Source organism: Carcharodon carcharias, chromosome 2 (genome assembly GCF_017639515.1).
Source record: "Carcharodon carcharias isolate sCarCar2 chromosome 2, sCarCar2.pri, whole genome shotgun sequence".
In the NCBI taxonomy this organism is placed as follows: Eukaryota; Metazoa; Chordata; class Chondrichthyes; order Lamniformes; family Lamnidae; genus Carcharodon; species Carcharodon carcharias.
The window spans coordinates 84,631,118-84,643,209 of record NC_054468.1 but is presented as its reverse complement, the minus strand read 5'-3'; the positions used below and the strand labels follow the sequence as shown (position 1 = coordinate 84,643,209).

At 41.8% G+C, this 12,092-nt stretch overlaps 1 protein-coding gene across 1 annotated transcript in view; it reads right to left on the bottom strand.

Moving 5' to 3' along the window:
* The window catches only part of LOC121272984 (vitamin K-dependent protein C-like), a 35,728-nt gene that overhangs the window by 13,272 nt on the left and 10,364 nt on the right, over positions 1 to 12,092 (bottom strand). The window contains exon 3 of the mRNA XM_041179909.1: positions 4,023 to 4,177. Coding sequence (XP_041035843.1) covers positions 4,023 to 4,106 — 84 coding nt within the window. The 5' untranslated portion in view covers positions 4,107 to 4,177. The remainder of the gene's footprint in view (positions 1 to 4,022; positions 4,178 to 12,092) is intronic.

Sequence of the window (12,092 nt, the reverse complement as noted above, 5' to 3'; positions counted from 1 at the left end):
CCTGAACCATGCTGGGACTGGTGTTCTTGCGAGCTGCATAACTAAGGAAGTATAGAGGATTTTAAACTAAGTAGTCAGGACAAGGATACAAATTTGGGAAGATGTGGTAAATCGAAGAGATACAAGGCAAAAGAGAAAGGTATTATTACGAGAAATGAAAAGCAGACTGTGATAGGAAGGGATAAAGAGTACAAATCTAACAGTAAATCAACAGATGAGACCAGAGGTTATAAAAAGGATAAAACTAAAGTCTCTGTATCGGAATGCACGGAGCATTTGAAACAAAACAGATGAACTGACAGTGCAATTAGAAATAAGTAAGTACAATTTAATAGACATTACAGGGACATGGCTGCAGGAGCACATGGATTGTGACCTGAATAGTAAAGGGTTTAGTACACTTAGGAAAGATAGGAAGTGAGGAAAAAGTGGATGGTTGACCCCATTAGTTAATGATGGTATTAGCATAATAGAGAGGGATGACCTAAGTTCAGGAAACCAGGATGTGGAAACAGTTTGGGTAGAGATGAAAAATGATAAAGGCAAGAAGTCACTTGTGGGAGTCATGTACAGGCCCCCTAATAGTAACCACATGGTAGGATGGAGCATAAGGGAAGAAATAAAGGGAGCTTGTCAGAAAGGCACAGCGATAATCATGGGATATTTTAATCTACATATAGATTGGAAAAGTCGGATGGGCAAAGGAAGCCTAGATGAGGAGTTCATAGAATGTTTCCAGGATAGTTTGAGAATAGCATGTTCTGGAGCCAACCAGAGAGCAGGCTGTAGTAGACCAGGTATTGTGCAATGAGATGGGATTAATTAATGATTTCATAGTGAAGGCACCCCTAGGTAACAGCGACCATAATATGCTTGAATTTTACATTCAGTTTGAGAGAGAGAGAAGTGGGTCTGAGACTATGTTTTTAAACTTAAATAAGGGCAATTATGAGGGCATGAAAGCAGAGCTGGCTAAAGTGAATTAACAAATTAGGTTAAGGGATAGGTCAATAGAGAAGCAGTGGCAAACATTTCAGTGGATATTTCAGAATATACAGAATAGATACATTCCAATGAGTAAGAAAAAGTCCAAGAGACAGACACACCATCCGTGGTTAACTAGAAAGGTTAAAGATAGTATCAAACATAATAAAAAAGTATATAATTGTGCAAAGATAGGTGGAAGGCCAGAAGATTGGACAGAATATAAGGAACAGCAAAAGATAACTAAAAAATTAATAATGAAGGAAGAATTAAAGTATGAGAGAAAGCTAACCAGAAATATAAAAACAGATAGTAAGAGTTTCTATAAATATTTAAAAAAAAGAAACAAGTTAACAAAGTGAGCATTGGTCCCATAGAAATTGAGCCTGGAGAATTGATAATGGAAAACAAGGAAATGGCAGATAAATTGAACAGGTATTTTGTATGAGTCTTCACTACAGAGAATACAAATAACATCCCAGAAGCAGCTATAAATCAGGAAATGGAAGGGAGGGAGGAACTCAGGAAAATTACAATCACCAGAGAAGTGGCACTGAGTAAATTTTTGGAGCTGTGGGCTGACTAGTGCCCAAGTCCTGATGGTCTTCATCCTAGGTTCTTAAAAGAAGTGGCTAGTGAGAGGTGCATTGGTTTTAGTTTTCCAAAATTCCCCAGATTCAGAAAAGGTTCCATTAGATTGAAAGATAGCAAAAGTAATTCCATTATTCAAAAAGGAAGGGAGACAGAAAGTGGGAAACTACAGGCCAGTTAGTTTAACATCTATTATAGGGAAAATGTTAGAAGTTACTATTAAAGAAGCAGGGCACTTAGCTACGTTCAAGGCAATCAGGCAGACTCAACATAATTTTGTGGAAGGGAAATTGTTTAACCAACATAGTGGTGTTCTTTGAGGAAGTAATCTGTGCTGTGGGTAAAGGGGAACCAATGGATGTACTGTATTTAGATTTTCAGAAAGCAGTTGATAAAGGGCCACATCAAACTCTATTGTGGAAAGTAAATCTCATGGTGTAGGGGGTAACATATTGGCATAGATAGAAGATTGGCTGGCTAACATGAAGCAGCGAGTAGGCATAAATGGGTCTTTTTCAGGTTGGCAAGATGTAACGAGTGGCATGACACAGGGATTAGTGCTGGCACCTCAATTGTTTACAGTAGAAATGATTTAGATGGAGGGATGGATGGGATGATTGTCAAATTTGCTGATGACACAAATATAGGGAGGAAAGTAAGTTGTGAAGAGGACATAACGAGGCTACAAAAAGATATGGATAGGTTGGTGGGCAAAGTGAATGGGCAAAGATCTGACAAATGGAGTATCATGTGGGAAAATGTGAAATTGTCCATTTTGGCAGGAAGAATAAAAGAGAAGCATATTATCTAAATGGTGAGAGATGGTAGAGCTGAGTTTCAGAAGGATCTGGGTGTCTTAGTGCATGAATTGCAAAAAGGCTAGTACGTATGTACAGCAAGTAATTAGGAAAGCTAATAGAACGTTATCATTTGTTACAAGAGGAATTGAATACAAAAGTAGGGAGATTATGCTTCAATTATACAGAGCACTAGTGAGACTACATCTGGAGTACTGTGTACAGTATTGGTCAACCTATTTTAAGGAAGGATTCAAATGCGTTGGAAGGTTTACGAGACTAATACCTGGAATGGGTGGGTTGTCTTATGAGGAAAACTTGGACAGGCTAGGTTTGTATCTGCTGGAGTTTAGAAGAGTAAGAGGTGACTTGATTGATACAAAAAAGATCCTGAGGGGACTTAACAAGGTAGATGTGGAAAGGATGTTTCTTCTTTTGGGAGAATCTAGAACTGGGGTCACGGTTTAAAAATGAGGGATTGCCCATTTAAAACAGAGGTGTGAAATTTTTTCACTCAGAAGTCGTGAGTCTTTGAAATTCTCTTCCTAAAAAGGTGGTAGTAGTGGAGCCTTTGAATATTTTTAAGGCTGAGGTGGATAGAATCTTGGTAAGCAAAGGTGGGGGGGAGGGGGGTGATAGTTTATCGGGGGTAAGTGGGATGCAGATTTGAAGTTATGATCAGATCAGCCATGATCTTACTAAATGGTGGAGCAGGCTTGAGGGGCCGAATGGTCTACTCCTGCTCCTTGATAGTCTTTTCACAGATATTTACCTAAAATTTGGACTCTAAAGTGGAGAACTTAAGATTTCACTGGCTGAAGCATCATCCTATGGGAAATGTTTAACCTACGCATAAAAATGTCCCAATGAAATGTCTCAGTATCTTTCTGTACTCCCAGGAATCCCTGGCTTCATTTCATGAAACCCTTGTCCTTTTTCCAGATGTCTCCAACTGTAGTGGCATCAGCTCCTTTACAATAATAACTGCATGCCTTTCTCAACTGAGTCACGGAGAAAAAGTCAGCCTGTGAATTCAGCCTTTTGGTTTGCAGTCTGAGACTAGGTTTCCAAAGAAGGAAAATCTTTCATTTATTCAGTACCTTGCAAGTCCTCAGGACTTCCAAAAGTGCTTCACAGTCAATTATTTTGGAAGTGAATAACTTATGTAACTAGATTGCACACATCAAGGTCCTACAAACAGCACAGGATGGATGGCCCAGTCTGTTTTGGGTGGTGCTGGCTGAGGGACAAAGGTTTGGCAGGGGAATTCACCTGCTTTTCTTCAAATAACATAAGGAATCTTTTATGCCCATCTCAACAGGTGGATGGAGCCTCAGATTAATATCATTTCCAAAAGATGGCACTCCCTAAAGTATTATGTCAAAGCATTAGCTCAAATACTGGAAGAGCTTGAACCTTTTCACATCCAGAGGTGAGAGAACTAACCACTGAGCCAAGACTGATGAGCAGTGTGAGAAATGAATGTCAGATCACCGACAAGGCAAAATCAATGTTGTGTTAAATGCTTTATCCAGAGGAAGTAGGACCCCACGCAATGAGAGCAAAATCAGCTAATTTTTTTTAAAAAGCTACAGCATTTACTCATAAACAATGAAGTCCACCTGGATCACTACAGTATTAATATCTCACCTGCCATGGGCTGCCTCCTTTCGGCATTAATCTCCCTTTTGTGATTCGAGGGTTTGATATCTCTTCAATCCCTCCTTTCTTCATTACCCCACCATTTCTGGATTGAGGGTCCCGTGACCTTTCAATTCCTTTGAGCTGCCCACAAGCATATTCATCTGCAACATACAAAGCAATACACATCAATGTGACACAGACTTGAATGGAAATGGCAGACAACTGGTTTAGCCATGCACTGTCAGATTGGGCTGGACCACAAAGTACTATTGTGTCCTATTCTCACAAGTTAAAAGAGCTCATTATTCCAGAATCATCTTGGAATGCAAAGATAACCCCCAGCTTCTATTATCTCCTGCAACAACCAACCCCCCCTTGAGAAGCTCAAGGATCCTATTGTTATTAAGCTGGAGGCTAGTGTGATGCACTGGAGGGAGAATGGTACCCTTTTTTGTGTTTTTCTTTCATTCTTGGAACTTGGGCGTCACCACTAGGCCAGCATTAATTGCCCATCCCTAATTGCCCTTGTTTAGAGGGCATCTAAGAATCAACCATGTTGCTGTGGATCTGGAGTCACATGTAGGCCAGACTAGGGAAGGACGGCAGATTTCCTTCCCTAGAGTACATTAATGAACGAGATGGGTTTTTACAACAATTGGCAATGGCTTTGTGGTCATTAGATTTTTAATTCCAGAATTTTTTCATTGAATTCATTCCACCATCTGTCTTGGCAGGGTTCAAACCCAGGTCCCCAGAGCATTACCAATACGGTAACATTGACAATACCACTATGGCACCGCCTCCCCCAATACACCAATGTTCCAGGAGGCAGTCACATCCCTTAGGTTAGGTTCTTCAGATTTCATCTATGGTCAGGGCAGGAGGGTGTGCCCTTGAAAGAGGCAGGTAAGGGGATCCAGAAGGTAGCCTCAGCCCTTGCACTTGTCTAACTGGTGTGAGTGAGATTCTTGCAGCCTATGTTGGGATTACAGAAAGAATGAGTAAATTGACCATAGCACCATGGTAAAGCGGGGCCATTCAATTGGGAGAATAAAAAGGAATGTAGTATTAGGAGACCGTAGAGTTAGCGGGATAGACACTGTGCTCTGCAGCCAATAGCGTGTGTCACGAAGGCTGTGTTGCCTGCCAGCCTAAAGGATATGTCCTCTGAGCTGGAGACGAATTTGGAGTGTAGGGGAAAACTCCAGTTGTCATGGTCCATGTAGGTACCTACAATAGATGTAAGACTAGTAAAGAGCTTCTGCTAAATTACGATGAGCAACTAGGGGTTAAATTAAAAAAACAGAAGCTTACAGGTAATAATCTCTGAACTACTGCCTGAACCACAAATGAATTGGCAGAGGGTAAATAAGATTAGTGTTGAATCCGTGACGCAAAAATTGGTGTGGGAGAAATGGGTTTCAATTCATGGGGCACAGGCACCAGTACAGGGGAAAATGCATTCAAGTATAGTCAACAGGGTTTTATGTAAGGGAAACTGTTAGAATTCTTTGCGGATGTAACAAGCAGGGGGATGAAGGGGAACTAGTAGATGTAATGTATCTGATTTTCCTAAAGGCATATTGTAAGGTGCCACATAAAAGGTTACTACATAGGATAAGAGCTCATGCTAGTGAGTTATATATGAGCATGGATGGAGGATTGGCTAACTAATATGAAACAGAATTGGAATCATTTTCAGGTTGGCAAACTGTAACTAGTGGAGTTTTGCAGGGGTCATTGCTGGGCCTGCAACCATTCACAATGAAAGAACAGAGTGTACAGGAGCAAAATTTGCTGATGACCCCCAAAAAATGGGAAAACAAGTTGTGAGGAAGACACAAAGGAAAGAGTTTTAGTGGCATGGATGCTACGGGCACATCAGGGTTGTAATAATCAACTGAGTAACCAAACATCTATTGTGAGGAAAAGGGAAATTTACTGGAACATAGATTGGTCGGTTAACTTGTGCAAATATACAGATAGGTTTGTTGCAAAACTTACTGATTGGCTGTAAAAATGCTTTTAACAAGTCTGCGTGTATTCTGCTACAAGACTGTACAATAGCTCTCATTGTGCTCTCTCCCTTGTGCACAAGTAATAAATGGGGTTTCTATGTACTAAGTGATGCCTCAGTGTGATTAATCTCCGACAGTTTCTTGGAGGTTCCACTGAGATGACTAACCCCTAGGGTTGGGCCACGGAGTGCCAGCATTAGAACCTCGCGGTTCAAGGACTCCTCAGTCTGCGGCAGCCCGATTTGGGCTTCTGGAGTTCATTGACCCTCAAACTGTCTTCGCCTGCCGTGGCTGACTTTTAGGGTAAGTGATCAACTTGAGTATTTAGGAGATTAATTTGTAGTGGTCTGGGACCACTCTGGCCAGGATATACTCAGGGTTGGTAGCCCCTGGAGTTTGAACGGTGGTACTCGGGGTTGGTAGCCCCTGGAGTTTGAACGGAGTGTGCGACTGCGGCTCGGGGTCCAGGACCCCTTGAGCATGTGAGTGAGCTGATTGATGAAAGTAGATTGTGGGTCGGGGACCCACCAAGGACTGGCCTTTCTTAGTTATTGAATAGAGGATGGGCAATTCGGCATCAAAGAAACCCCAGGTTCCCCTTCTGAAGGGTGTATAATGTCCTATGTGGGATGATGAGATTTCCTGAAAATGTGAAAGGATGATTGGGACCCAAAAGGTCCACTACTGAATTTTCTGTAACTTAAAAAATGAATTGATCTAAGTCACAAGAGCTGTTTGTGCTGAAGAGAGAGAGAGATAGAGAGGGAAAAGGGGGGTACCCCTAGGGGCGTTAATAAGCACTGACAGGCAGTAGCAGTGGAAATGTGAGCTTTCGTCAGTTTGATTGTCTCTATTGGTGGAGCCTTCAAGATCCCTTTATTCCCCCACTGCTACTTGAAGCTTCGTTTAGAGTCAATATTATAGGAATATAAATACATATCTTTATATATGTGTTTGTGTGCAAGGAAGCATTTATATTTGAGCTTTAATGTTTTCATCCCTAAATTGTCTTTTGTGTGTGTGGTTGAGCACTTTAGAGTCGAAAGCCCCATATTAGGTTAAAGCAAAAGTTTATTCAAACATTCCAAAGTTTTGAGTATAAGGTTTGAGTTGAGATTTCTGGCAATATTGCAATTTGAAGGTAGTGTAACGATAAAACAGGGCTTGCCTTTGTTTGAGATGAACCAACCCTTGTATCACCCCCTTGCAGACTAGTAAGGAACAACCCTCATCATCAGCTTCCAAGCTGATTGGGATTAATACATACGAGTTAATATTCTAAAATTCTGAGGAAAAAAAAAATTACTTGAAATTCAGAAGGATTCTAGGAAAACCAAAAGACATAAACACACAGTCCAGATAGTTCCAATGGATAAAAAGGGGTTTCTTTTGAAGAGATGAATTAAATATTAAAGTAAATCTGCATCCCAACAGCACTGTAATTTGAATTTGGGACAATCTTGAGATGTAAAGTGCAGTGTAATTTAACAGGTTACTTTTGAATCACTAGGATGCTATCTAAGATAAAGAATGTGTCAATAAACATACAGAAATTATAACTTGGATACAAATCAACACACATAAGAAAGAGGTAGTTTTAACTTTGATAGTGTAAATTACAGTTCTTACAAAGTTTAAAATTTGAGATTTGGTTCCTGATAATTTCTCAAAAGGGAAGTTTCATTTTAAAAGGCTTGACAACAATTGGCACTAATTCAAATGCTGCAAGCTTTTGTATTTGTAAAGTCTGTTCCCAAAATATAAAGCTAAGCTCAAGACCTTGACAAAGTTTGGCAGAAATCCAATCTTTGGCAGAGTTAATGAATCTGGGATAACTCTAAAAGAAACGGGTCATACACAATTTAGTGGGTTACTTTTGAGACAATAAAATGTTTGAGAAGATAAGGAAGCAAAACATGTCAATACCTGATTTCTGTTTTTAAAACTGTTATGAGAATATTTTATTTATTTTAAAGCCTCTCCAGGCAACCTGAACAAGATGAGATGGTAATTGTTGCATGTGTAAAATGGTATGAGGCAAGTAGGAGAATGGGTTAGGAAAAGAGGACACAATATACAAACTTTTTAAGGGAAGTGAATTTGATAACCTGGCCAACAACTGAGACATTGGAAATGCACAGGGGGAGATAAGCAAAGATCTAGAGACAGAGATCCTCGTTGACAATAGAGAAACTGAACTCAAGAGAATCTTAGGATGATCATGGTCAGGAAAAAAAAAACTTGGAGGTAAAACTATGTGGAATCTATAGTTCAGGAATTGAAATGTAAGTAGAAATAATACTTAACAACAATTTACCACAAGATGGTAAAGGGAAAACTGGAAAAAGGCCTAATAGATGAATTACTGATTGTATTAATATGCCTGCGAGCTACAAAAAGTAAGACCACAGGATTAACCCTATGATGACAGGCAGAGCTAAGCGGCTCGCAGAGAGAACCATCACTGGAAGTGAAGATACTGAGCCATCGAAAAATAGGATAGGAAGGTGCACTGAAGAGTTGTGTTGGCAATTTAAGGAATTGAGGTCCGAAGTGGGACAGCAGCAGGAGGCAGTAGATTGGAAGGAGTGGAGGGTGCTTATCCAGATGGATTCAGATCAGGGAACTCATTTCACAGGAAGAGTCACTAAAGAAATGTATAAATTTAAATTTAAACAGAAATTCCACATTCCCTACCAGCCACAGAGCTCAGGGATGGTGGAAAGGATGAACTGAACTTAAAAAAAAAATCAATCACAAAAACAATTCAAGTGTCAGGGAACAGCCCAATATTCTAATGCACCTTAGGGCTACTCCAAGCAGGACCGCCGGGTTCACCCCATTTGAAATAATGACAAGGAGAGCAATGCAGTTACCCGAGGGAATCATAGTAGGAGTGGGAGATGTAGGACCACTAAAAGGAAGGAAGTCAGAGACCAACAGGTGATTAAGGGTATGAAACAGGCAAATCCAAAGAGCAACAATGGACCAAGTGGGGAATGAGGTGATGGGCAAGGTGAGCTCGGAGCGAACAGGCATGAACCATACGAGGTAATTATGACAGGTGGTACATGCGCACCTGTAGATATGAGAACGGGAAGTAAATGGAGTCATTACACACAGTTAAAGATGCATGACAATTGACCAAGCGGTAACCCGGAGAACGGGAGCCGATGTTAATGTCTCCACAGATCTACGATCCTGGTCGTGGGCATATCAGTACTAGCAACAAGGTCGGGGATCATCACTGCTCATCCTGCACCGCAGGAGGAACTTTGGTACAGCACAGACAGTGCCGAATGCAACATGCAACGGGGAATGATAAATGTAACAGTAAGAGAACAAGTGCTTTCAAATTGTAGTAAGAGTTTGCTTCAGATCGGGCATGGGAGGTCTGCCACTACCCAGCCACCTTCCACATCTCCTTCCACAGTCCGAGTAGAAATAATTGAAGCCCCTCAAACCACACCGACTGACCCATCTTGTCCAACTATGCATCCAGGACCGACAAATGGTTTGGTACTGGTTAATCAGAAGTTTTGTATGATAATGTACACCACGAGCTGGTACCTGTAGTCTTGAACATATCCGGAATTCCCCCGCCCCAGTGGTGCTCAACCATACTCAAGCACTCTATACGGCTCTGACGCGCCAATTGATTGACAGAAGCAGCTCAGTTCAATGGCGAGATGCGATCAAGCTTGGGAGGGAACCGCGTTAAGTGCAGCCTGATAAATGATGCCGCTACGATATTCAATATAAGGACATCATTGGTTAATTCAGAACCTGGCAACTGTTGACCAGAAGGTCTGTACCCTGAGCTCTACAGCGGGGACAGGGGATCCAGGATACCCAATTAGATATCAAAGCCTGGCTACCGTGCTTGAAAGTCATGTGGGGACTATCAATAAATTAACTGAAATAGGGAAAGATATTTCAGACGAAGCGAGCAGAAATGATGTATGCAGCACCTATGGATCTTGGGCACCGGAACAAGCCCGAGAAAATTTAAGACAGATTAATGAAGGGGTAAGTCCCTTTATGGGTAACTAATGAGCATTTATTGAATCTCTCATGACACAAGAATCATGACTTGACCGGTTGCCAGCTCAGAGGTTTGACACATGTATTTAGAATGAAAAAAAAGATAAAAACAAAAAAACTGTGGATGCTGGAAATCCAAAACAAAAACAGAATTACCTGGAAAAACTCAGCAGGTCTGGCAGCATCGGCGGAGAAGAAGAGTTGACGTTTCGAGTCCTCCGCCGATGCTGCCAGACCTGCTGAGTTTTTCCAGGTAATTCTGTTTTTGTTTTTATATAGAATGAATGTTGAACGTATAGTGAATAGTAATATGCTAAGAGGTATTGTATTAGTAATACCTGTCATACCTACGTCAACACCCGGCAGGACATTATATAGAGTAGAAAATACTGGGGCAAAGGGGGGATGAACAGAATGGCACAACAGATGTGGTTACGCCTGGGTTTTTCGCCATGGCAGCTAAAATAGCTTCACAATGTCTGCTTTGTCAACGGCATAACCCAGGCAAGACGCCCACAGTGACTGCTGGTACGGAACCCCAGCCATGGGGCCCGTTTGTACACCTACAAATGGACTTTATACAAATGCCTAAATGTATGGGATATAATTATGTTTTGGTTATAGTATGTCTGTTCTCGTGATGGGTGGAGGCGTATCCCACCTGACAAAATAATGCTGTTATTGTTGCAAAATTGTTGTTGCGTGAATACATACTCAGGTTTGGGATATAAAAGATTTTATCAAGTGATAATGGGCCTCATTTTATCGCTAAAGTGATAAAGGAACTACTGAAGGCCTTACAATGCAAACATCACCTTTCCTGCCCATACTATCCCCAGTCTACTGGGGCAGTGGAAAGAAAAAAAGCTCAGAAAAAGCCCACCATTGAAGATTGCCATCAATACCAGCCCAGAGACCTAGTCCTGGTTAAGACCTTCAGGAGAAAGAACTTTTTGGAACCTCGATGGGAAGGACCTTTCCAAGTCCTGCTCACCACCCATATGGCCGTGAAGGTTGAAGGATGACCTTTGTGGATCCACGCCTCGCATGTCAAGCCGACGCTGGCCTCGGACAAAAGTGCTTGAGCAGGAACCTTGACTGAGCCGTCAGAATGTGGACTCTGATCTGGATCCTGTCCTGTGTGGCCCTTGTGGGGGCATGGACTACCAATTCCGCGGTTCAACGAATGCAGGCCATCGCCTCGCAAGGTAATCGAACTAAATGTTGGATTTGTACTCATTTTCTCATCCTTTGACTGGGGAGGGTGGCTCCCTAACATCGGCAGGTGGTGTGGGGCCTTTTTAAAACCCTCCTCAAATACCTTGTCATAGGTCTTGCCCTACTCATTGTTCTGCACGTTGTTATCCAGCTCATCTTCTGTTGCATCCACTCTGCCTGCCGACTACAGAACCTCCAGAGTCCTGGTGGCAAGTCGGCTATCCATTCCCTCCCTCTCCTCAGGAATCAGGACCCCACTGAGGATGAAGCCCGGTGACTAGGAAACATAGAACTTGGCTAAGGGCAGTGGATTGCCCTTTTAGGACAAAAAGAGGGAAGTGTGGTGGCCTGGGCAACTGCAGGGAGCCCATTTGGTGCTGGGAGGGTTAATGAGATCTTGATTGTACGCCTCGGCTTAAGAGAAAAAAAAACTGCAACCTTGAGATGAACACAATCTTGCCTGACCACAGTTGCAGGATGAGCCTTGAGACATTCCATTTTGTTTTTCTCAGGCCGAATGCAATCAGGGTTGTGATAAACATCTGAGTAACCAAACATCTGTTGTGAGGAAAAGGGTAATTTACTTGAACATGGATTGGTCGGTTAACTTATGCAAGTATATGGATAGGTTTGTTGAAAAACTTACTGATTGGCTGTAAAAATGCTTTCAACAAGTCTGCGTGTTTTCTGCTACGAGACTGTACAATAGCTCTCATTGTGCTGTCTCCCCTCTGCACAAGTAATAAATGGGGTTTCTATGTACTAAATGATGCCTCGGTGTGATTAATCTCCAACA